We start from the raw sequence: 26,445 nt of genomic DNA, 5'->3' as shown, positions 1-26,445 counted from the left end.
TAATACCTGGTTTAGTCCCTGCCTTCCGGTTTGTCTAGGATCTTTACGTTAGTTAATGCAAAATACATGTGGTTGGTCTAGTTCTAGCATAAGTGGTTGCACTGGGAATTGTAGATGCTTGCACAGTTTGAGCTAGTAACTGTATAATGCTGCACAAACTGAGTGGAATCACATATCCTGAGTGAATGCAGATTATAGTGGTTGCTTCTCTTTTGTAGCAAAGACTGCTCTTTCAGAAAACAAAATCTCTTTGAAACTTTTTCTTTGCATTTCGTCATGGGCCTGTGGATACCTCGTTTCTCCAGTGACAAGGGGCCAAACTCTTGTCCATTTTGATAACACTCAGGATTTATCTCATGGCATGTAACATTTGCAGTGTTTTTCTCAAGAGACCTGTGAATTGCCACAGCACTGAAGCATGAAGTCCCTTCTGTGTTACTGGTGAATTGTGGGAAGAATTGAATGTGCATATGAAAGTTTGTGTGTTGTAATACCTGAAAATATAGTTCCCAGGGAGTTTGTTCATTTTCCATGAGAATGAACCATATATTGACTAGTGAAGATCATGTAGGAGCTGTCCTTTGTGCGATGAAACTTTTTTTATAAGGACCTCTGACAGCAATCCCTATTCTGTTTACTTTAACAATGATCTAAGAGGTAGCTCAGTAGGAGGTCAGTGTCAGCATCTTGGGGGCACTTGCCAAAACCAGCTGGAGTTACAGCTGGTCTTTGGGGATTCCATGTTCATGCAGGTCGTGCATGTCCATGCATATCATCAGCAAGTAAATAAAAAAGCCTAAATCTGTGTCTCTGCTCTGGGAAACTTACTGCTGTTAAGCTTTACTTGTTAATGGTAAGAATGGCTCAGAAGGGCAGTTTTCAGGTTCACCTGAAAGGCAAGTGAAGAAGGGATGAAATGTGGGAGTTTTGCCCAGTGAAAATTTGTTTCAGAATTCAGTGGAAACAGTGGAAAAACAGTACAGTTGCCTGCAGAATAAAATGGAATAATATGGTCAAATATTAATTCTTTCAGGAGAATGCTAACTTCTATTCAAAATCTAGGCCAGAGGGAGACTAGTTTCGGTGCAGTGAAGAAATTCCATCTAGTGCAGTTCTGCATTGAATTGGCTAGGTACACCCTAGATGGTGACAAGCAAGCTAGCAGAATGTGCATAGGAGAGCGAAACCAGATCTGATTACATCAGACTTGCAGAATGGGTGCTGTTTTGATTCAAGGCATCTGTAAACTCTTTTTAATTAATGAATCTATTGAAAAAAGCCTAGATTTTTCTGTCTCAGAGACTACATCTATGGCCTGAGAAGTCATAGCAGAAACCAGTGAATAGCTGGAATTAGGAATATGGGCAGTTATTGGGAAAGAAAAAGCAGTAGTTTTGCACCTTTTCTCACCCTCTGTTTTAGCGAAGAATGATGTATCACCAGGGTAAAATCATCTATCAATTTCCAAGAACAACCTCAGTGATATCTTATAGCAAGACAAATTTCCAGTGAACTGATGTTGATTGAAAGCTACTTTGAGAACAGTGTCTGAATGAGAAATTTAAGCGTGGAGGAAATCAAGTTGTCTGGACTTGCTATCTCTTGGTGTTATCATGGTGTTACCACACAAAGCTGAAAGCAATAACTCTTTATTTTCCTGATTATTCCTTGTTTGTTACATTCTTCTCAGGGCTTCTGGGGTCTGTTTACTTCAGGACTTCATAAAACTCCTTAAAATATGTCTTTGCTATTCTATCTTAACAGTGATATGCAGTGATGGCATAATGCAGCAGATACAGTACAAACCCTGCACAGTGTCATCACAACATCTAGGAACTTGTTGCATCATGTAAGAAGTTTCCATAAGTGAAGTTTTTTCTAAGACTTTAATGGATTTCAGAGTTCTCATGAATTTGCGTGCCAGCACAGTAGCTGTCAGCAGGGATTTTGCAGGCTATTTCCAAACTTTGTGAGATGGACATCTGGCAACTCAGGCAAAGTACTAGCAGGGACATGTAGGAGAAAGTGATGGGGTTCAATACAAGGCAGTGGCCATTAATCTCTTTCCCAGTATGAAAAACTAAATATTTTTGTATTTCTGGTATGATTTGGATACTATTCTTGTTTTCTGCAGTAGTGTTTTCTTCAGTTTCTGTTACATTACGCAGGCACGCACAGGCACACTCAAAAGTCTTCTGCAAAATTTTCCATTGAGGTTTCTTGCAGCTAAAACACTTTAGGGTTCTCAGCACACTTTTGATCTTTCTTCTATCTTATATAATTGGAATCACAGAATGTTCACTAAATTTGTGCCTATGATGATCTAGAAATTAACACATTCTATTTGTTTTCTGCCTTTTGCCATGAGTTATTGGTAAAACACATTTCCTAAGCAGGTTTGAAAGGTTATCCCAAGATGGCTGAAATGCATCAATTCCTATAGATGAATAGATATAGATTAAACCTGTGTTAACCGGCCAAGTATTCAAGGAATTAGGACAATATATGTTCTAGGAATTAGATAGATAAATAGCAAAAGTTCATATCCATTTGATATAGAGTAACTCAAATCACACATGTGATTTTGGATGAACATTGTCTGAGGATCATGTTTACAGAGCTTTTATGTTCTAAATAGCTTTGGAATTGTTGGATGTTGATGGACTGATATGTTCAGGTGTCTTCTAAACAGATGAGAAGAAAGAGGCAAGAGAAGACTCTGTGTTATCTGATTTTGAAAGAATTTTGTTTAATATCTTCTAGTACTTCCATGTAAAGAAATGTAAGATACAGGGATATTCTACACATAGGAAACTCTTCAATGTAGTTCTAGTCTTCAATATTTACTCTTTTATTACTTTGTAAGGAACTGTAAGTCTCCTTTTCTTTAAATCTGCTAGTTGAACTACAAATTTGCTTGCTTATGAATTAATCTCTCTGTGGTGTCAGGCTGTATTATTAAATGTTTTAGGTAACTGTGCACATACATAGCACTCTTTAAAAATGCTAAAACAGCCTGTGAAAACATAAATGCCATGCCAGGCAGTGAACCATATCTTTCCAGCTACATCTCATCTTCCTTCTCATGGTTGGAGAAGCTTTCTAAGACTTCCAGGCCAGTATGCTTGAACATGTAGACAAACTACTTAAGGGATTAATAAATACTAATCACTGGAAAAGTTTTAGCTCCTTATAATGCCATTTCAATTAATTAATCACTGTTCCCAGGAACCTGTTAGAGGTTGGTTGAATGTGATACTGGAGTCTGAATGAACAGCAACATTAGATAGACATGCAAATATCAAATCTGAATTCAGAGTATGCAGCAGAGTCTTTCGTTACTTACTTTTCTAGACCTATTCACCGTGCACGTGTGGATGTTTTGGGAGTTCTTCCTGTTCTTTTTCATTCTCTCCTCATTGTCAGTTGGTGCCATGGAGGAAACACAAGTGCAGTCAGTTATTTCTAAGACAGTGATGAAGCTGTCTGTGACATACTGGAGAAATGTTTCTCAAGCACCTGTTGCTGTTCAGGAATGGCTGGAAACTTAATGATCCCCTGAATGTTCCACCGTGTCACTTGGGAAGTGAGCAAGGCATCTAAACACAGACTATTAACTCATCACTCTGGTATCTCCCAACTGACACCAAGCAGACACAGAATACTTTCTATGAAACACTAACTTCATCTATCTGTTTTATCTCTTAACTTTCATAGGATGATATGTACAAAGCAGCACTCGCTTACTGTGATAGAAGTCATGCATACTCTTACTCATTGTAATGTCAGACATCTCTCAAATCCATTGTGTGTTGCATATTCTGTCATTTGGGCAGTACAGTCCTCAGTTTCATCAATGTAGTGGGAAGCCTTCACAGAAGCTCGTTTCCCCTCAGTAGCAGCACTTTATACAGGATCTTGCTTTTCTTTAGCATTTCCGGCATTTCTCCTTCTGTTTTTAAAACAAATACTGAAACAAAGCATGTGTTTTATTCCATTGTGTCCGTGAAAACTGCTGTTGAATGATTTGGCATGAGAAAAGTAAGGCTGCTCATCCCTTCTACTTTCAGTAGGGAAATTATTCTGTTTTCAAATCCAGTGGAACTGGCTGCTTCAATAGATTTGCCAGTATGCAGCATCTTGTATCTTTTTATATAATTGCTTTGGATTGACTTCCCTGGGACTGTGCCTGAGCAAGGTTTTAGAAGAACCTGGATAAAGAGATAGGAATTTGAATTTTTTTTGTGTTTTTTTTTTTTTTTTTTTTTAAAGCAAAAGCAATTCTGATTTTCATGTTCTTTTTTTTTTTTTTTTCCTGTTCATATTCAAAGATCCGATCCAGTGACTTTCCTAATTCTGTGTAAAGACTGAAAAACTTGCTGCTCCACAGAACTTATATTTTTAGCTCTAGAAGACTCGATACACCTTTCATCTAGTGAGTTCTGCTAGAAAAGAAAACTCGCAGAGAAAATGTAACAGAGTTTTCAAGCTGGATGCTTAGAAGTTAGTATCCTATTTAAACTCTCTTTGAAAAGCAAGGGATTGCTGTTTAAGCTCATGTGTTTAGATGTTGCTCTTCTCATCTGGTAGTAAAACGAAAGGAAATCTGAAAGAAATGGTAGTTCCAAACATTTCATTTTGGAGTCAATGCAGTTCACCGCCTATAGGAAAGCTCTTTAAACTCCCTTTTTTCTCCAGGATTTCTTAGGAAGGCTGAGTGCATTTTCCTAAAGCATTTTTCCTTTTCCATATTTCCATTCTTCTTGTTTTCCTTCCTTATTAGTGACTGTTTTCAGATAACCTGCAGAGCCTATGTCTCTTTCAATTTATTCAAGGACTCATATATTCTGGTCCAGGCTTCACTTCATCTTTATCCTATAGGTCATCATACTCAGAACTCTTTTTAGCCTGAACTAGGAGCTGGAAGGGATGAGATGACCTTGTGTCAGGCATCTCCAAATCCTGGATACAGAAATGGGCTAAGCATGTCAACTGCAGCAACTAACACGTGTAGGAATTCAGATTCAAACCCTGCTTCATATAACTTAGGTTTCTCCCTGATATGCATTTGCCTTAGCTGATATATTTTGAAATATACAAGGGTGAACTAATTTCTAACCTTTCACTGCTCACATACAGTGTTCTTAAGAGTGGGTCATCTGCCTGAGCAGAGGAAAATGTGCAGTGTTTTATAGGTCAAATACTGAAAGGTAGACTATAAGGATGTGTTCTGTGTGAAAAAGGGAACTGGTCTAAAAAGTAGGACTTAGTACCTACATTTGAAGAGCTAGTTTTCAGAAGTAGCTCAACGCATGGGTAGGTAAAACATAAAATTAAAAAAATTACACAACTGTGCCATTAATTTTCATTATTCACTTCCTAGGGTTAAAGTACATATACAAATGTATATCTCTGTATGTATATAGCTACATATCTTGCTTTGTTCATCCACCCCTAGCTGTCTGGTTTCCATATGTTATGGAAGTAATCACTTGCATAGGATAGACATGTAATTTCCGAGAACTAATTTAGAGAATCAAGGCCAGAAAATTAAATCATCATTAACATTGGATGGTATGCATGTGTCAGGAGTGTTTACTGGGGCATTCTTTGAGATATATGCAGTTCTTATTAACCCTTCAGAAACTATCATGAAAGCTCTCATTTACTTTCCTGGAAAGGCTAAAACATAAGTAACTGGAAAACAGGATGTTGTTTCCTCTAAAGATATTACTAGTTAGAAGACTGAGCTTATAAGGATTTATTTCACAGCATCTGTTCTATGGCATAGTTTAATTTTTCTTTGGTAAAAAAAACCCAAATTTTTAAAACAGCTGAATGAGAGTTCAATATTCTGCTGTATTCAGAAATCAAGAAAATCTGTAATCTGAATTTCAGTAATCTGAAAGTATTTCTTTACCTTTCAGAGCAGCAACAAAAATTCCTTAGATTCGTCATCTGTTTCCTATAGAAAACAATTTGGGGCCAGGCTCTTCATAATTTAGCAGTTATTTGCAATTATTTGCAGCCATTGCAAATAATTGAAAATGAGGTGCTTATTACAACAAGTGTTTTTATTCTAATCCTCAAAGCTACAGTGACTTGAGTTATAATTAACCTGTAAGTAAGATGTCATTGATATGACTAATCTATGCACAATTAATCAGAATAATAACTGGTTCTGTTAACACCCTTCCAAAGAAACTTATTTTCTAAGCAAGCAGAACTTAAAAGTGATGAGAAAATTAGGATCACTAACAAGCAATAAATGTACAAAGTGGGGCTCATTGTGAAGCTCCAGGGTGTTAGCAAGGTTTTACTTCTCTAACTCTAAATGAATCATAAAGGCTAAACATACATTTGGAAATTCTAAACCTGAATTGTTTTTCTAAGTTTAGGGACTGATTAGGGATTAAAGATATTGTTTCAAATGTGATGAGTGAGCCAGACAACCTGTTTTAACTGGTCATTTCTGGAGCCAATTCTGAAGTGGTATGAAAAGCCTTAACAAAGCCTTTATAATACAGGGTTAGGCTTGGTTTTTTTAATCAGATTTCATTTTACTCTGCTAATTTCCTTCTTATGAGCTGAATATCGTAGTCCTCCCAAGAACAAAATTCCCATGGACATCATGCTATATATAAAGTCCTTCTAATGCCCTTCACAGTGAGAGTGTATAATGGGCAGTCCTCTCTGACTTGCGTAGTCTAAAGCTAGCTCAGTTTCCTAGAAATTGCTTCACTGAAACTGAGTGCCACAGATGCAGGCAGGGCATGAGCAAGTGTGGCTTCATCAATTTGCCATGGACTGACAAATTCATCAATTTGCCATGTTCCAGACTCCTGAGAATTTGGCTCTCACTCTGCAGAATGGAAAAGTCACAGTATTTTGCTTAGATAGTAATCTCAGAAACAAATTCTGAGGGCAGCAGATGACAAATTCTGGAGAATCAACACAGACACCAGTAAACAAAATCAAAATTATTATAACTTCGTAGTTCTCCAAATTGCCTTGCATCTGGGTTTTAGGGATTTTTTTCCTAGCTCTTCTGTATGCCTTCCTTCGCAGGATTCTTGCAGTGGAGTTAGGCAAGGAAAGGGCACTGTACTTGCCGATGAGTGAATCAGAGTAACATGTAAGACAAGCATACCATAGTCACTTCATGTGATTAAAATTAGGACCCTTCCATGTCAGAAGGGACAGTTTGGGCTTTCCCAAGGTCTGTGGCTCTTGAGCAGTTTGCAGCTAGACTCATGCCAGATGCAGGAATTTTTGGAGGACCTCCAGGCCACCAGGCAGGAGTTTTGAAGCTCCAAGCCTGCCTCGAAGTTGTGTGTAGGAGCGTGTCAGGGTTTTCCCCAAGCCCACAAAGCTAGGTTTCCTGTGTATGGAAACTGTGGGGTGGACCTACACTAGCAGAATCCTCCACAGAAATTCTGATGCTTTGGCATGGTTTGCCAACCCAGAAGTGTGCCTGCAGGAATCCTGGCCTTGGCATGACTGGACTTATAAGTGAATAGCAGGGAAAGGTGTGCATGTCCTGGTTCCATGGCAGATCTGCCAGTCAGCCCTGAGAGAAAAAACTGCCATGGTCCCAGCACTGGAGCAGATATTAAATAAAGTGTTTTGGGACCAATGAACCAATAAAAGTGAGAGTTTCTTATCTAAAGCACTAGATAAGGATAAGGATTGAAATGGCATTGTTCCTTGCAAATTCATGTTCAGAAGATTGGTGTAGTCTCATTTCTATAGCATAAAAGAAAATAATGAAGTAATCTGATGCAGAAGGAAAACACTAAGATGGCAGTGAGTCAAAAAAAAAAAAAGTTAAGAATGTTAAGAGCTTTTGCACAGTTTATATTGATAAGGGGAATAACTGGGTCACATGGTTTTGGGTTTTAGCAACAATAAAATGTTTTATCAGTGACTTCAAACATTTTTATTTATAAAAGTAGGATAGTGATTTCAGGAATGGAAGCAACTTTATTTCATTGTTATAGAGAAGTCACTGGTTTGGGCACTTTTCTGCAGCACAGGTTTTCTTTTGGGGCAAACATTGATATGGACGGGAAAATGTGTTATATTAATTAGAAGAATAAGTATAGAAAGAAGAGCCTTCTGTGGGAAAACAGTGTATCCAACAACTGCTGTTCTCTATGATTGCTCAAACAAGCATAGAGCTGTGTGTTTCAGGCACTGGAAGTGGATTGGGCCTGTATAAGAACAAAGTTTCAAATAATTTCATTGTTGTGTATCTCAGCTATGCGATGAAGGCAAATTCCAACTGAATACTTCATTAGAACTCCATTGTTAATAACCACTTGCCAAATTAGTGATGTTAAAAACAGCTATTAGCATTACAAAGGGGATTTCAACTGTTTCACATTTTTTAAGCAAAAGTCCAAGTTTTAGCCAATTACAGATTCTGTAAAAGCCAAAAGAAGACATTCAGCAGTGTCTAAGGTTAACTTCTAATAGCAAGTTAGCCTCTGTCTCAGCCCATAAAAGCTTTAATCACCATGAAAGCCAGTTGTGAATACGTCTAGATAATAATCCTTATAAAAAATAGACTATCGGCTGATGTAAATTACAAGGTGCCATTTTTAGTATTAAATTCTGATGGAGCTTACATTACACTAGGTGTAGAGCATGCCATTATACAGTCCTTTTCTGTTTCAGACATTTTATGATAAGAGGGGGAAATGAACATTAACAAGGTTTGTTAATAATAGTATATCATTTGCTGTCTCACCCATTAATATTTCTACAATTGACAAACATTTGAGGGTGAAAATGAGCACACATAGAGGTAGTCTGTTAGTGTTTTAAATTATTAATGTATCAAGCCATTAGAGGTTACTCTTAAAAAGGTAACAAATCATTCCTGTAAAGTGGATGCAATTTACAAGCTTGTTGATTTTTTTAATACCAAGTTGCCTGTATTGTATGATTGATACAGATTGCTCCAAGCCCTAACAGCAGATAAAGTCTGAATGCTGAAATTCATCTTGTATAATGTGGTGGTTCCTAAGTAGTGATTTCACAACTGTGCCAAAGGGTAAACTAATATGCACAGAGAGTCATCACTTGCTGATGGCTTTCTATACAGCTGCCAAACAGTATTTCAAACAGGGGAGTTCCTTATTTTTCTTTCAAACCCTGCCTCTTTAACTCCTTTTTCCAAATTTTGTTTCCAAATTTTTTTGTTTTCCTTGCCTTAGAAGGCAAGGAAGCTCCTGGCATATTCTTGCTAGATAAAACTTTGGGTTTATTGTAAAAAGTTGAGGTGAGATGTTTAGCAAAGTGTTATAAGTCTTGATTACTCTGATTCCTTTCATGGTAGTTTGGAACAAATTCTGAGCTCATTTAATGTAAGAAACTTAGAACCAGGGGATGTTTCTTTGAATCACAGAGCTACGATGTCAAATCAGAGTAGAGCCCAAAGCAAGCATTTACTCTTGCTTTTCTGCAGCTATGTGCCATCTAAATCACAAATGTCACATGTTTAAACAAAAATGAAAATTTGATTTCCTAACTGCATTACTCTATGGCTCTGGCATCGTGTTTCTGTGATGGACTAATCAGAATTGTCTCTCTCTTGCCTTTGCATAACAGGGACACCAGCATGCCTTATTGAGAGGAAGCTGTTTTCTTTACATTTCACACATCGCTGGCAGAGTTAATTTTGATAGGTTCTCATTTCTTTTTTTGCTGAGTGTCTCGTTATTTTCAGCAGAGCTGTTACTCAGCCAGTCAGATCCTAGTCTCTACCAGCACACGACTTCTTCCACTCCACACTTGATATTGTTTTAAAGCTCTGTGTCATATAATATTCTACTTATGATAATAAGTTGCCAGCTTCTTCCATTATCAATTCCACTAATCTTGATATTGGACCTTAATCTTAGCTCCTTATAGATTTTTGGGAAAGGTGGGACTTCTTTTTGGACATTAGCCAGAAGTTTTCTTGCAGTATGCAACTGGTATAGTCCTAAGCAAAGTGCAACAGTTTGACTCAAAAGATGTGCATCGAACTCTGAATGACACTTTTAAGACTTACCAGTGAAAAGATTAAATAATGTAATAATCTGGGGCTATTGAGTGCATCCTCATTCTAAAATAAGTGATTGAAGCTGCATTGTTCTTCATTTACTGACATTACAGTGCTTCCATCTTGCAATGACAACCCTAAGTTACTCTTGTTCAGTACGACCCACCTAAAGAGTCTTACTTATGCTTATATAGAGACTTATCTAGACTCTAAGGTTATTTTCCTATAACAGCAAAAAAAAAAAAAAAAAAAAAAACACCCAAAAAACAAAAACAAAAACAAACAAACAAACAAAAAAAAAACCCAAAAAAACCACCCAAGCTTCTCTGTGATGTGTTTGTCTTAGTTTATTCTTTTGTTATCATATTTTGAACCATGACCAGCTGGGACTTCATATGAGAAAACTCATTATTTAGTTATATTTTTTGATAATCTAAATTGAGGTCATTGAGAGCTTGCTATGGCTCTCAGGATAGCTAGATTTGCTGGAGTCTTTCCTTGCTTTGGACTGTTAATGATGGATTGCTGATGAGAATGTGCAAGAATACTTCCTTATCTGCTCACCCCGTGCAACATGCCTGTATTTCTACTTAGGCAAAGAGGCCAGGAGAAATATTATCCAATTGCTTATATCCACTGTCTCTGTATGTTCTCAGTAATTATATCAACATAGGTTTATGATACATATGTCTTTTAGCTATTTGAAGAAGCATTTGATGGGTAATTTTTAGTCATTTAAGTTCAGTGATATTGTTAGAAGGTTAATAAATAGATCTTTATTAATTGGGTTACGCTACTGACTTTTAAAGTCACAATAGCTTGTGAGTATATCTTCTTGATTCAAATTTATGAGAAAAAAATGCAAGATTAAATAGCAGGAAACCTTGTTCAGGAGAGTTTGGAAAGGAAACCATATGGCTTATTAATCTTCCATTATCCCCCTTCAGACATGGAGATAGGTAATAAAATATGTCCTCACTCTTCTGTTTAATGCTGCTTCCGCTGCAACTCAGCTTGATTCCTGCTATTTGTCTGTTATGTTTGTACAAATGAATGGGCAGAAAGGGGGCAGAATAGGGGAAATGAAGAGAGCTGGGACTCTTTCCCAGCTGTTCACAGCCAGAGAAGTTGTTGGGTGCAGAGAACTGAAGTATTTTACTGTCAGAATGAGGAGGGAGAGTACCATGATGCTGGGGGTCTCTGACTTGAAAGGAGATCGCTTTTGACCCCCTTTTTGGCCATGATGCAGCTAAGTACCTCCCTTGAACACATATTGCAACAGTACCACCTGGCCTGTCAATTTGTCATTGCTTTGTCTCACCCTTACCCTATCTGCCCATCTGTTCACATTTGTGATAGAAAACTACTTCATAACACGACTGAAATGAACTGTCCCTTTTAAAATTTAGAAATCACTCAGAACTCCCCTCTTGCCTTCATACTTGTTGGGGTATAATTTTGGTATATTATGTTGTAGTACAGATTGCATATTAACAGTCCTTAACCTCTTAAAACTATGTTTGACACCTTCTGCTTCTTTTGCTTTTCATGTGCTGTGTGATGGCTTGCTACAAGAATTTATGCTGATGAAAGTTACTCATGTTTAAAAGTATGTCTAGATAACTGTTGCATTGGAGCTGGAGAGCTCTAAGTAAAACAGGGAAAATACTATCCAAAAGAAACCTGAGTTACTGCTAAATAAATAATCTAACATTCTTCTCATATGGTATTTTTTAAGGGTGAACCAGGTTTCATTGGTCCACAAGGAGAACCTGGGTTGCCAGGGCTACCAGGAACAAAGGTAAGGGTAACTGGCAGCCGTTACAGCTAATGCCAACTTCAGCTTCCTCATTATATAGCAGAGGCTAAGACTGTACTAATGGCAGAAATGTGAAAACCTTAGTTCATGAATCAGTGCTATGATATATGTCTTTGTACTGATCCCCTCAAACAATAGGAAGGCAGATATCACATCCACTCATAACTTAAATTCATCTATTGCCTATATTGCCTGAATATGCACGACTGAAGAAAATATGTATATTTTTTAATTATTATTTTTTTAAAGAAAAAGCTTGAAAGTATGTGCATGTGTTAGAACTTAGATACTACACTCCAGACTCTGAAAATACAGATCCACTAAACCTATATTATTTAATTTCTTCCTGTGGGTTTTTTTTTTGTTTTTTTTTTTTAGTGACTGTATGACAGTTAGAATATTATGAATCTTATGAATGGTCTCACCATTTGGAAATCTTTATTCCAGTCCTTTCAGAATAGGGAAAAAAACCCCAAGCATTTAGATTTTGAAGCTGCCTTCTTTTACCTTCAAGAAGACTGTATTTACTCAGCAGAGAGTTCCCCAACCCACTACAAGTCACAGATTACCTTGAAAATGTTTTCTTCTGATGGTTTGGTTTCCTTGGTTTGTGCTGAGTTGGTGGTGTGCTGAAGACTGCCCAATATCCTGTGATATATGTATATCTATTGCAATAGGGTGACAGAGGGGAACCTGGTCCTGTTGGGAAGGGTGAGCGAGGTGAACCTGGAGTTCCTGGACCAAAGGTCAGTCTGATTTCACTTTGGAAATGTTTTGTTAGTTTAACACCTACAAACACATCTTTTCCTGCTGAAAAACAGAGCAAAAGCTTGGTGAGTGAGCTTTTAAATGAAAATGCTGTCAAATGAACCAGTCCCGAAGACAATGGCAGTTTTGTGTTCACAGCTGTGGAGCTGCAGTCTGAATAAACTCTTATCTGGTCTACAAATTAAAGACACTACCTACATACACTATCAAGGAGTTGGTCTAATTCATTCCAACTAAAGCCCTGACGTCCAGGTCCCTAACTTTCAGGACTGAAGTTTGAACTCTTTGACCAGTGTAGCTATTGTGTAGCTACTGAATGCAGAGAAAATCCATTTTGCATGCTGTCTTCTAACTCTGTAAGGAAGATATAATTCTAACGACATTTTAGTATTGTCTTAATATTTTCCACTGTGTCAGTACCATCCCTTTCCTAACACATCTTGAAAATAATAAGGCAGATTCTGTGCTCCTTGGCACAGTTCAGTTATTTTGTATTCACCTGAACTGTTGGGAAAAGAAGCTGTGGTAACACTTTTTTTCCTTATTTTAGGATATTTATCTTCACTATCTTTTAGCTATAATTTTTCAGGAGTTATGGAATAACATCGGTAATTCCTGCAAGCCACTCTTAATGATGCCTACTCTACTAATGCCAATACTGCTTTTCCGTTGGGAGAATGGAATCTGTGACTTTTGAATGCTGGTGTTAAAGAATATGTTAGCTCTGGGTGCTATTAAATTCAGTGCCTTTACAGATTCATTATCTTGGTCATATAAAATGAAGTATTTCTGCTTGTTCATACTGTAGTTAGTTATTACTAATTTCTTTTTCTCTTCATTTCCATTTCTGTATCAACTTTTATCCTTGTCTATCTTCCTACAAACAGGGAAAAACAGGTGAACCTGGATCTAGAGGCCCAAAAGGGTCAAAGGTTAGTAGTAAAGAAACTGTATTTAGTCGAGCAATTAACATAATGATTTTCAGGATAAATTTGTAATATTTCACATAAACTTCACTTATCTCTCTAAAAGAACCCATAACAGTCTACAATGTTCTTTATAAGTCAAACCTTCTGACTTTCAGCTTTAGCTATTAGTGTTAAAACCTGTGTATTTTAAACACTCTAATTCTAGTTCTTTTTCTGTTATAACATCTGTTCCACTGGGTTTTATCATGCTCTGGGTTTTATCATGCAACTTGGTTTCTCTCTGTATAACTAACATGGGTTAGTCCTCCCACATGCCAGGGGCCAACACCTGACTATGCCAGTGGGGATTTAATTGTTTTTCATAATAATTTTGTGGATCCACCCTTTGATGAGTTAGGAATCAGTGGTATTCCATGTACTGAGATATAATGGCCAGAAGTCTACAAAGGCAAGACTTGTAGGCTACATTACTGGTTTATCTACTTTAAAGAAAAACCTGTCCATGCATCCATCTCTATATAGATATAGTTGTTTCACGTATATGTAGAGAAATAAGATATATGCTTTTCTATTACTTCATCCACTGTGCAAATACTGTGCTCAATAGTCTCTTTCATGTTATAATACGGAACCAAAGCAAAATGAAAGTAGATTTGATTAGGCAGTTGTTGAGTCTATGTCATAATAAAGATGACAAGATAACGTAGGCTGATAGGATACTGTTTGCAGTACTTGTAAGGTCCTTGAAGAGCAGTCCATTCACAGTGCTTAAGGATATGATTAAATAAGTGCCACTTAACCTCATTCATTCTTATCAGAAATAAACACTGGAAAATGATGGAGCTGATGAGGGGATTAAACCATCAGAGTGAGAGTAGAAGAGTAAATCAGCCTCTTATTTGCCTACGGTACCTGGGTACTTCTCAAATACACCAAAAAGATAAATATATCCTCTTTAATCCCTTTTATACCAAAAAAGGAAATACAATTTTCATTTTACGTGCATGTCTTGAAAATCTGACCCACAGAAGTCAAGCTAGTGGTTGGGAACCCTTTTTTTTAACAATTCTAATGGTACATTCCCTAGCTGCTGCCAAGGCAACACTGAAAGGAAAGGCAGATGGCACAACCTTGATCATGTCCTGCTAGCAGCCTGCTCTCCATATTCTTTCGTTAGCCCCATGAAAGTTTTCTGTTTTCTGTGTTTTCTGTTGCCACTGGTGAATTAATCATTCTTCCTTGACTTGTACTAAAATTTTATAGATTTCAACAGGAGCAAAAGTTGCAGTTCTTATCTATATTAATTTTGAGTAATATAAAAATGTAAGACCTTGCTATGAAAGTGACTGTGAAATGAAATTAATCATAGTCACTGGATGCTGGGTTATGAATGCATACGTGTCTGAAATTCCCTCTATTGCTTGAAACATTACTAATAGCTAGGGAAAAAAAAAAAGCTGTGTGCAAGATGGTAAAGATCTTAAGCCTGTCACAGTAAGGGAGTAAAGGAACTCTAATTCTGACAGTAATGTACTTGTAGGGGAGGCAATGACTCACAGAAGCGAAGTTCAGAAAGTTAGTGGAGTCATGATTGCAGAAAGAAAAGTTTATACACTTTGAAACACACCTTTGAAGAAGTCATTGAGTGTTTTCAGATTGAGTGATTTCATTTCTCTACCTTTATTTTAAAGCTTTTGATAACAACCCTATTAAGAATAGGGAAGTTATACAAATTATTTAATTGGTAATCTGTGTTTTATTGGTTCGCTAGGATTTCTTATTCCAAATCAATACAGCACTCTCCAATTCACAGAGAAACAAATGCCACTACACAGATTTTGAAGTATTTATTCCTTTAATAAATTAAGATCCACATTTTATTTCTGTTGAGAGGCCTTTTAACCTGTCTTATTTAAGATAACTATATTTAAAAGGGGAGAACTACATAATATGTTGTCAAATGGCATTTCTGTTTTCAAATATAATTTTTACATAGGGTGATACAGGTGACAGAGGTGATACAGGATCTACAGGTCCACGGGTAAGTCTACTTCTCATTTCAGATGTCTGTTTTGTACTCTTAGATTCAGTCCACATTGTGAATTGAAACTGTAGCACTGACTCCAGCTAAACCAGCGAAATTGGGCATTTGACTCTGGTGGAACGTGTGTTGCTAACTGGCCTTTAATATGAATAACAGTCCTTGCTACTATTTGAAGCAGTCTCCTGTTCATAGTTCACGGCCAGGATGTTACATGCCAGATGTTCTGACTTTGTTCACAGCCAGTACAGAACTAGAGTATTGGAACGGCTTAAATATTTGACCTCAGAGGTTTCATATATTTGCTTTCTCAACAGAACAAGTCACTGAGTACTGACCTGTTTGTTTATATTTATATTTATCTTTCTTTTATTTTTTAGTAATTGTTTTCTTTGAGAACATTCTTCAGGTTAATGCTTACTTTTGTGGTTAGTAGTAATATATTTTAAGTACAACAAGATTCCGACATTGCACAATCAAGTCAAAGCATGTGTCAGTAGTTAAGTGTCTAGAATAGTCTTTGGTAGGTGTCTCAAAACTTTCATGGAAAATGTATTACAGGGACCACCTGGACAGAAGGGCGATCAAGGTGCAACAGAGATAATTGATTATAATGGCAATATCCATGAAGCACTGCAGGTATGCAAACATAACAAGGCTGGAGTGGTTTAGTCTGATCTGAGAAAAAGCAGTTTGACAGTGTTATATTTCTCTTTCGTGTAGACCTTGAAAACATTTTGTGTGCAAAGATTTGCTGGGTTTATTAACCAGGAATCTCTTTCTATATTTGGACACCGGGTTTTCTGTTTGGTGTTAGACAAACTATTTCCTTGATACAAATTAGCTGAATGGATTAGTTTCATTTCCCCTGGAGAGTATTGACATCATCTAATGAGGATAAAGCTGATTCATTGGTGGCTGTGGTACTTAGTGCTGAATTTATGCAATAAACCACATACATAGGTTCAACAGAAGTGTCTGCTTTTCAGTTCATGTAGTATAATATTGACATTTCTTTTTTTCCCTCCTTTTCTTCCTCCTCTTCTTATAAAATGCAAAAAGCAGAATATTTGAGATTTGGAAACCATGTAACACGGTTCTATTAGCAAGCTGTGGATTCAATCAGCAACTTGAGTATGTTAAATAGGCCAAGGACCAGTCTTCCCACTTATTCATTTCCAGAAAACTTATTTTGACTGGTGTGCAAAAAAGTGGTGGAGGATTAAAGCAGGGTTACAAAAAGAATGATTGAGTGTTTGTGTAAAAGCAAAGTTCCAAGGTGACGTATGTCATTGCAGTCAAAGTGATTTACATTGCAGTACACTCAGATGCAAATCCTGTGCAGTACAACTCCACCAAAGTGAATGGTTTGCTTATGTGCAACTCAAGACTGAATTTGGCTCATTGTGCATCTGATCATTTTCTCACTGAACTTTTCTCCTTGCAGTTACTCAGTGGGAGTGGATAGATGTCTAGCCAGTCATTTGGCTTTCAAGACTCTTTTGAAATATAAAAAAATCCCTCACTGCCTTTGCTAAAATCTAAAAGCCTGTACGTAGTTAAGGCTAAGTCAGATCTTTCATTGTGAGTGGTGTCTATAGGGAAGTCTACGTAGGCATGCTGTGAGGTTCTGCATTATATTTGTCTCATTTGGTTTACTTTTAGGAGAATTCAAACACACAACTAACTTGTAGTCTTTTGAATGACTCTCTGAGTTAGATGTAGGCATCTAACTAATCTAACTAATCAAAGCAGCCTGAAATTAATGTTGCACGTTACCAGACACAGATTTACCAGTGGCTTTAACCCCTGTATGTCCTTTATTCTGCCTTTGTATCTTAACTCTGGCATCAATGTTACTTTCAAGCTGCCTGAGAAAACCTGCAGCACATAAGGAAGTCTTAAAAAAGGACTAAGGCCTATTGCAGTGGTTGAAATATATTAGGAGGCCCTTATCCCATTGTAAATCATTTCAAGTGTCATCACCTTCTGATCCAGGGCAACAAATAATTGATATTAATGGGAATGGCTATGCAAGGGTGGTGTAAGTAAGATTATATAGGATCAGTTGAAAATATCCTTGCCAAATCCAGCTCAGTCCTTTCAGATGGCAAGCACCCATTCCTGAGTCTCCTGGTGCCAAATTCTTAGGGGGTCTGAGATTTGCAGCTCTCTCCCATAGGAGCAAATGAGAACTTTCAGTGCTGAGCACTGAGCTGTGAACTTGCACAGAATTTGGCCTGCTGATTTAAAAAGTTTGCAAGATCTGGGCTACCTGTCTGGGTTTTTTTAGAATTTAGTAATAAATCATCAAGTAGCCTAGAAGCTTCAGAACAATTTAGTTGCTTTTCCCTGTGCCTCCTACTAAATCTCATGAGTCCATCAGCAGTGAAAATTGCAATCTTAATATTATCATCATAGTTCAAACAAGACCCCTGCTGAGTATACATGGCTTTCACTTGCAGACGGCCAGATACAAAATTTGTGTCTCTCCACACCTATTCTGCAGAACTTCCTAAAGCAAAAGGCAGTAGCTACAAAAGTTACATTTTGTAGGAATTACAGGCTCAGATATTCAGAGCTGAATAAGCTGCTGAAAATGAACCCACTGGTGTGAAATGCAAACATTCATTTGGAATTGTTATTTTAGGTTTTCATGTCTAGATAAACTGAATTTCTCAGTATTTTTAAAGTTATTGATTTATTTCTATTAATCTGTTAAAGTATAAAGGTATAATAAGTATATAAGTATATGTATTAAAGCATGTGTTAGAGATTTCATTTTTTTTCAAGTACTTTTTATTGAGCAGGTTCTGGATTCTTGACTATAGTATGTATTGCTGCACTGGCAAATGAAGATTGTTTTAAAACTTAAAATGGCAGATTTACAAACGTTTGTTTGCACATAGGAAAACAATTAGTAAAGCTGAATATTTCCTCTTCCATGTAGGCCAGTAGGTTCTTCACAGGCAATAGGAAAGCATGTGCAAGCAGCAGTATCTGGGGGCTTTACTCTGTTTAAAAATATAGACAAGCATTTTAATGACTTTTAAACACTTCTTCACTTGCTTTTAGAATATTCTTTGGCAAAAAAACCAAACAACAGTACAAGTCTGAGATATTTTACCTCCTTCCATGATGAAAATATATTTTGTCTTTCCAAGCATTTTAAGCAGAATTGTAGTACATATAGCTGGGTTTGTAGGCCAGCAGTTTAGGATTCAGAAATTAATATTTTTGTATATCTGCATTTCTATATTAAAATCAATTTTATGTCGCCTCTAGGAATTGTATTTATTAATTAAACATTGCTGCAAAGACCGCGAAACACAGGGCTAGTCCTTTAATCAACTTAAGGCACCAACTCATCATGTTTTCCTAAAATGTTTTAAAAAAACCTTTTGAAAGACTTTTGCTATGATTTTGTTATTTAGTCATCATTTATTTAATCTCTTAAATTGTGCGAGAACATGCAGTCTTGACTTGTGTAATATCCTGATTCCCATAGAAGCCAAGCAGCTAGTGAAACAGTGAGAGTTAAAAATATTACCGTTTTTACTCTTAATTTTTTTGGGGCATGGTGTCTCTTAGATGCAGCATAGGTTTTGTGGAGATGATAATTGTAGCAAGCAGAATAATTTATATAATTGTTCAGTTCTGGTAATGGTGTCTTTTATTTTAATACATTTTGCCAACAGAGGATCGCCACCCTGACTGTCACGGTAATTCCTATTGCATTGCTTACTGTGTGTTGTAGAACTTCTCCTTTGTGTAACAGCATGTTCAGGACATGCCTTCATTGGATGTCAGTCTGGTTCATCATCACATTTATTTATTTGTTTATTTTCTTGGTGTGTCCATAACAGGGAACTCATTGTTGAAAGCCATTCAACAATGGAACCAGTTCTGCTCCTGCTGAATTAATGGCAAAGCTTCAGTTCATTTAAGTAAGAGATTAGGAAAATACAGAACTCCATTATTTTTTAGGTTGTCATCTAGGCATATAGCTGCTTGAGAATTTTTGGTGTATGTTCCCATCTCTGTGTCTCTAAATGGGCGCCGAGTGAAAACATGTAGCAGGATTTGAGTACTAAACAATTTTCTATTATCAACCTTATTTTCAGGGTAGAAAATCAGTTCTTTCAAATTACCTTCAAAGAAACTTTGGCACTTTTCATATTAGATGCAAATCAATTATTTTCTGGGAAAAAAAAAAAAAAAAAAAATTATGCCCAAGTATGAGGAGTTCCCTTGTCCCGTCTTGTCAGATCTCTATTTCTAAGATAAATTTTCCAGCACGTGTCCCCAAAATGTGGGCATTTCTGAACACCTCAGTGTTTTTACCCCAGTCAATTTCTGCCACTGTCTACAGCCGGAGGTAGAAATGAAAAAAGTAGTGATAACTTATTCCATGGTGATTTCACAAAGCACTGGTTATCTCTTAATGCGCTTAGCATCTTTTAGCAGAATCCTCTTTGCAATCAGTTGGAGGTTTCTCCTGACCTGTGATTGCTTTGGATCAGGCTGTGAGGGCTGGCAAATACGGTCTTTTGATCTCCCTGCCATTAAAACGAGCTTTGCCATTTTATCAATGGGAGCTGCAGAACTTTATTATAAAATATGAGCTGTACTGTTATTTTAACATTGTTTTTGTGGTACCCTTCTAATTGTTGAGAGTCATCATAGATTAACAACTTGTCCATAACTGGTCTTGGTTACCCTTGTATTGAAAATCTAACCCATTTTGTTATGGTACCTATATTAACATTCAGCCAGTGTTTACATGGCAAGTCCTGCAGGAATTTATTTAGAAACTAAGACATTTGTATCTTTCTGCTTAGGGACCACCAGGACCACCAGGACCCCAAGGGCTACAAGGGCCAAAGGTGATCTTCCTTATTTTACCCACTGTACCTTAAAGATGGAGGTATTGGGGGGGGAAGGGATGTGTGGGGGTGGGTTAATTGATGTGGGCACACAAGTACACAGAGCTTTCCTGTACAAAATACTTAACCGTAATTTTACTGAATATGGCATATTTTGCGCTTTGCTTCCTAGCCTTTTGAAACGTCGCTTTCAGAGTAGGTGCTTTGTTCAGTTTCCACACATAGATGCTCAGCTGAGAACTAGGAAAATTAATGAGTATTAAACAGGGCAGAAGCATCTCCCCGATGGCTGCGTACTGAGGCTGTTACCTAGGACTTTGCAAAGTAGCTGCCCAGTCAGACAGTGGCTTATGCGTTGCTTCTGGCTGGGTGAGAAAGAGGTAGGCAAAACTGTGTGGCAGGCACCACTGGCCACAGTATGACTGCATGTGAATGCAGCTTTTATATTACAGTGGTGCCCACCCAAATAAGCATGGTATTTTCTAATGTCAGGAAAAATTAAAACATGCACATGTGGGCAGGAGCCTGGCTGCAAACCCAGGCTTGCTAATCCTACCTGGCTGGTGCTATGTGTAGTACCAGAAGTGTTACTGGGCAGCCCACACAGAGACAATGAATACCATATGCCTCACTGTTCTATAAAATTTAAATAATAAATTTGCCTATAATAATAATAATAAAGTCTTGCAGTTAGTGGACCCTCCTTAAACTAGATGAGATATTTCTCCTACTTCTTAAGTACTAAATGTAGCATATCTTCTGTCAGTGACTCTAAACTTTTCCACGAGTAAATACATGTTTCTTCGATAACAATACCAGACATTTCAATTTTAAGCTTCATCCATGTTATCATGTGGAAATACATCACATTATACATGCTAATTGTTTTGAGAAATTTTGACAAACTAGGTTTATTCTTCTACATGAAAATCAGTAATGGAATACACAGTTACGTATGCAGAAATGGCTTTCTGCATTAGGATCTACCCCAGCATTTCGCAGCCTGTAGTACGTTGTAAAACACAGAAGAGTTGAAGTGTGGAACCGGTTGTGTTCCTTCATATGTGTGAGCGTTCTCAGTCAAAATTAATGAAGGAGAATTCAACCTTTCCAGGAGTTTGTTTCCACTATCATAGTCTCTAGCCATCACTGTAACTTGTTCCCTTGGAGAATTCTCTCCAGGAACCTGTCACAGGGCAATGTTGTGAACGTGAATTCCTTCACCGAATGGTCTATATTAGCCCAGGAAAGAGAACATGAAGTCTCCGTCTATCCTACATATTTCAAGAGGCATGATTCTGTATTTATTCCAGTAACTAACAAAGTTTCCATTGGAATGAGGGTTTTTTCACCAAGCTTCCAGGGTTTCTTCTTTTTCCTTTCTTTTTATGCACGTGTCTGACCTCTGTACAACCCAAAGTTTGCATAATGGCCTAATCATCAGGGCTATTTATTCAATAAGTTGCATTATATATATATATATAAAACATATATATTATATATATATTTTATATATATATTATATACTATATATATTTTTAATATATATATAATATATATATATTCTGTTCTTTTTTGACAGAATATTCTCTGGGGTTGTTGTTATTCTTAATTAAGCAATTTCCCTGCCTCTTTCCTCTAGTGTGTGAGACCAATTGGTATAATCCAATTCCATCTTGTCTTTTGCAGGGTGAACCAGGATCCCCAGGAACTCCAGGAATTGATGGCGAGCAAGTACGTTATGTGTAAATCATGTATTGAAGATCATGTGAGCAACATAGGTTATTTCAGGATCTTCTTTCTGTGATCCCAAATTGTATCTTAGATTTCATAATCTAAATAATAATATAATTATAGTAATTACTAAAGGTCATTATTTTGTTGCTGCATACTCTGCAGTCTAATAATGGCTGCATTACTACATATTGATAACAAAGGTCAATCCACAGAATGACTTATTCTTTTTATTAGGATCAAAGCTAGAATTCTATTGGTGTCTCAGGTTTTTCACATATTACTTGCTGAATAAATACATATTTTAGGGTCCTAAAGGCTCAAAAGGCGATACAGGTGATCCTGGAATATCTGGAGAAAAGGGAGGAATTGGACTTCCTGGCCTGCCAGTGAGTATGAAAAATTAATTAATTTAACTTAAAATACTTGTATTTTTTTCTCTCTTCCATTATCAGGAATTTCCAACAGTGCTGATAAATTGCATATGGCACAGAAAGAACTGCAGAGGAAAATTCTGAGGTTGCTCTGCAGCTAATCTAGGAGAACATGTAAATTGCTGGAACTTTCCATTCCACTTAGAGTCAAACAAAATATTGCTCTGGGAAAAGAGAGATTAGTTGGCATGCTGATCAGATCTGTACCTCTCTTACAGCGTATAGCACAATTTGGGCAAGCATAGCTTGCATGAGAAAGAAGCTATGTTTTGAACGCTTGTCAGAAATTTCAAATTATTCAGATTGAAAAGGGAGAGAAAAAGCATCAGTATGTATGGGATGCATTCCTCCTATTCCTATACACATATTTATGTACAAATTAAGTTTCTCAGTAAAAAATAGTAACAATTACAAAAATGTATCCATAGTAAAATATATCATAAATGGAGTGCCAACTTAACGACTTATCATAAACATAATGCCTCAACTGACAGTATAAAAGCATGCTTTTACATTTATTAACTTATTAATAAAGTAACACCAAAATTTTTTAAAAAAGTAATTTCATTATGTGTGCTGTATTATTCTTCTCAAAAATTATAATTATTTGCAAATAAATATTATAATTTCTAGTTTGATTGCTAATAAGATTAAAACTGTTTATAAATGCTGTTTTGTAATGATTTTGTAGGGAGCCAACGGTATGAAGGGTGAAAAAGGAGATGTTGGTTTGCCTGGTGCCCAGGGTCCTTCAGTAAGTCTTAGTGTGGTGTTCAGTGAACATAATAATCCAGCAATGGTTCTCCAGCTTTTGATTCTGAACAATACTTCATATTCATGACTGATCTTTCCTGACATCCTTATGGTACCTACACTTAAAATTTAAAAATATTTTTCTTCTTTGAATAATTATTTGCTCTTTTGAAAATTAACAGACTTCTGGTCATACAGCTAAATACCATTTAAGAAATTCTAAAGACATAATCCTGTTCTGTTCTATTCTCCCATTATGAACAGTAGTCCTGCTCACTTCCTTCTGGCTCTGTAATGAATCAAAAGATAAATGCTTTGCAAGGTAAAATAGAGAGATAAAACTGATGAAAGAACCCCAAACCACCAAACTTCTCTCAACACCTTGTATTCTGGGGTCCTCATAAAGTCCACTGAGAACCAGACTAGACCAATTTCAATGATGTCAGTAATAGTGGCAGAGACTGGTTTTATAAGACCAGACATTCTCCTGATTTTAAAAAGCACTGTAAAAGCGTTTAAAAAAGCAAGCAAACAAACACCTTAAAAACCTCCCTAGACAATACCTTTATGATATGGGTGATTAATATTATGAAAGCACAGCAAGCTAGGAAACCTCAGAGCAGAAGTTAGCTACCACTGCCTTGTCAGTGGTGCCATGCTCTGGGTATTTGGAGCCATAGCTCTGAGGAGGTTAAGCTTTGCCATCGCAGGACATATTAGGCACCCTGTATCTCTGAGTCTCTTTCTCTGAAACTAAAATTAATTTCTTCCACATTTTTGCAGTTTTTAGTTGAAACAAGGTTTTCAGTTTTCAGGAGATTTCACAGATGGTGAAATATCTGTCTTAGGTTTCAAAGATCACTTTTTTGCCTCTATGGCCATCACCAACAGCTAGCGTAGCAGAGGGGTTGCGCATAAGTCTAGAGATGTCAGCATCCCTGCTGCACGTTGCAGGTTACAATAACAGCCGTTCAGGATTAAACCCAGGAAGAGAGGTAATATTAAACTATATATCACACCATGGAATTGTCTTCCATGGATTTGTTACAAACACAGAAAGCCAGCACAGAATATGCATGCACTAAATGCTGAGCAACCTGACTACCTATTTTAATGACTTCAGGGAATTCTTGGTACAAGTGGACCAAATGAAATAAAATGAGAGACAAAGGGAAATTTTTTAAAAATATGCGAAACCCTGGCTTGAATTTAGTATCTTTTCCATTCATCAGTACTGGGGAGGAATAAAATCACACATCATCTTCTGTTTCTGTACAGAGACAACTAAATAGCATATACTATAAAATATTAAAAGTTCAAGCATCCCTGCTCATTACTGTTTGTTTTAGTGAGGGTTTTTTAACCCATTGTGTCTTAAAGTGTATCTTAGACCCTAGGAGTAAGAATCAGGGGACAGGCATGCTGCCATATGCCACAGGTAAACCTGCACTTCAGATATCCTATCTTCTGAATCAAAATAATTCTCATTTCTAACCCCCTTTCTAGATATGCTGTCAATGTGCACCATTGCATTGTTATGTTTGTAAGAGCGTGCCGACAGAGGAAGTGTCAGTCTGACGTTTGGTATTTGTGAGGGAGGTCTTTACTCTGCATGATCTAATGCCATTGTTTTTTATCTGTAGATGATAGGACCACCGGGACCACCAGGGCCACATGGTCCTCCAGGCCCTATGGTAAGCTTGGGAGGAAAAGTTCTCTTGTCATTTTAATACTTGATTAGTAGAAGTGCTATGAGAGTATGTGACCACTACATAGGGACCTAACTTTGGACCTTTTCTGCATGTCTTAAAATTCATAGTAACTAGAGAAACAAACTGCGGCTGCCTATGTTAGTGTTAACATACTAGTGGTCTGGTTCATTCTATGAACCACATTTGCAGTTGCTTTATTGACATCTGCATTTCATTTGTGAGGACAAAAATACAGGTGCAACTTGCACCCCTGTAAAGCAACAAACTCTTAAAAGTTTGTGACATATTTTCTAATGAAATAAATATCTTTATTTCCAGGGACCTCATGGACTGCCTGGCCCAAAGGTAAATCAATGGCTGCCTTGAATAGCCATGTTCTTAATGTCTACGAAGTGTCATGTTTTGTTCTTTAACTCATGCAGCTATGTTTTGTCTTATGTCTCATTTAATAAATGTTCCTGATATTCTTAAACCTTAAAGCAGATTTTAATATTAAGATAGCTTAAAAGCTTTTAAAATTTTACATGATTGTTTCTGTGTAGTAATTCTCCTAGGGAGTGGCCATTTTTTGTATTAGCATTTGAAATGTGGCACCAAGTTAATGTAATCCTATTTATGGGCAAGTTGCCATTGCATTTGCAACTGGAATTGCTTTTGAACATAGAAGCATGTTGCACACTCAGGAAATGGAGTCAGATAAGCTCTTCATTATTTATATTCTTTTGCATCTCCTGCTTCTTTCAGTATGAATGGCCTTTCACCTTCCTAGGGGCCATGTACTTTGCTGACCAGTTCCTTCACACATTATGCAAGTTCCCCATCACAAGCTCATGTGTATTTTTTGTGTTTTCCAACCTGGAATCCCTGATCAGGCAGGTCTGCAATATGATCTGAACATTTTCCACAGTACAGCACCTGAAGCTAAGCCCATGAAAACAGATCAGAAGGAGGGAAGCAGGTTTTGGCAAAGTTGGAATATTTTAATTTGTGCTGTAATTCAGTAAGCACAAGTAAACTAAAATCCAATGTGACACTATAGCCTAGCATTCATTAGGGGCAGTGGTGTTCTCAGGCATGATCATTTTAATTCACTGTGGCTCCTTTATCAAATGCACCTTTCTCAAAAAAGTAAGAGGAGGAGGGTGTTTTTGGGTTAGGATTTAGATTTTGTTTGGGTTTTTTAAAGTGCAGGACAGAAACTCACAGGTTTGACTCCATATGAGACTGTTTGTGTTACCTTGGCGTAAGAAGCCTGAGTCATGAATCATTTTTTGATGTCAAGTCTGTTCCATCTTAGCACCAGCCCTGCCTTACCTCA

At 37.0% G+C, this 26,445-nt stretch overlaps 1 protein-coding gene across 1 annotated transcript in view; it reads left to right on the top strand.

Annotated features, from left to right (window-relative positions):
* The window catches only part of COL25A1 (collagen type XXV alpha 1 chain), a gene marked incomplete at both ends in the record, with an annotated part of 314,576 nt that overhangs the window by 268,115 nt on the left and 20,016 nt on the right, over positions 1-26,445 (top strand). The window contains 12 exons of the mRNA XM_080623175.1: positions 11,790-11,852; positions 12,548-12,616; positions 13,526-13,570; positions 15,564-15,608; positions 16,170-16,247; positions 19,307-19,330; positions 20,450-20,494; positions 22,184-22,228; positions 22,537-22,617; positions 23,354-23,416; positions 25,059-25,109; positions 25,446-25,472. Of these exons, the coding sequence (XP_080479301.1) occupies positions 11,790-11,852; positions 12,548-12,616; positions 13,526-13,570; positions 15,564-15,608; positions 16,170-16,247; positions 19,307-19,330; positions 20,450-20,494; positions 22,184-22,228; positions 22,537-22,617; positions 23,354-23,416; positions 25,059-25,109; positions 25,446-25,472 (636 nt within the window). The remainder of the gene's footprint in view (positions 1-11,789; positions 11,853-12,547; positions 12,617-13,525; positions 13,571-15,563; positions 15,609-16,169; positions 16,248-19,306; positions 19,331-20,449; positions 20,495-22,183; positions 22,229-22,536; positions 22,618-23,353; positions 23,417-25,058; positions 25,110-25,445; positions 25,473-26,445) is intronic.

The sequence above is a fragment of the Psittacula echo genome (assembly GCF_963264785.1).
Source record: "Psittacula echo genome assembly, chromosome: 1".
Taxonomy (NCBI): Eukaryota; Metazoa; Chordata; class Aves; order Psittaciformes; family Psittacidae; genus Psittacula; species Psittacula echo.
Note: the sequence above shows the minus strand (reverse complement) of the source record. Positions and strands in the feature narration are given on the sequence as shown.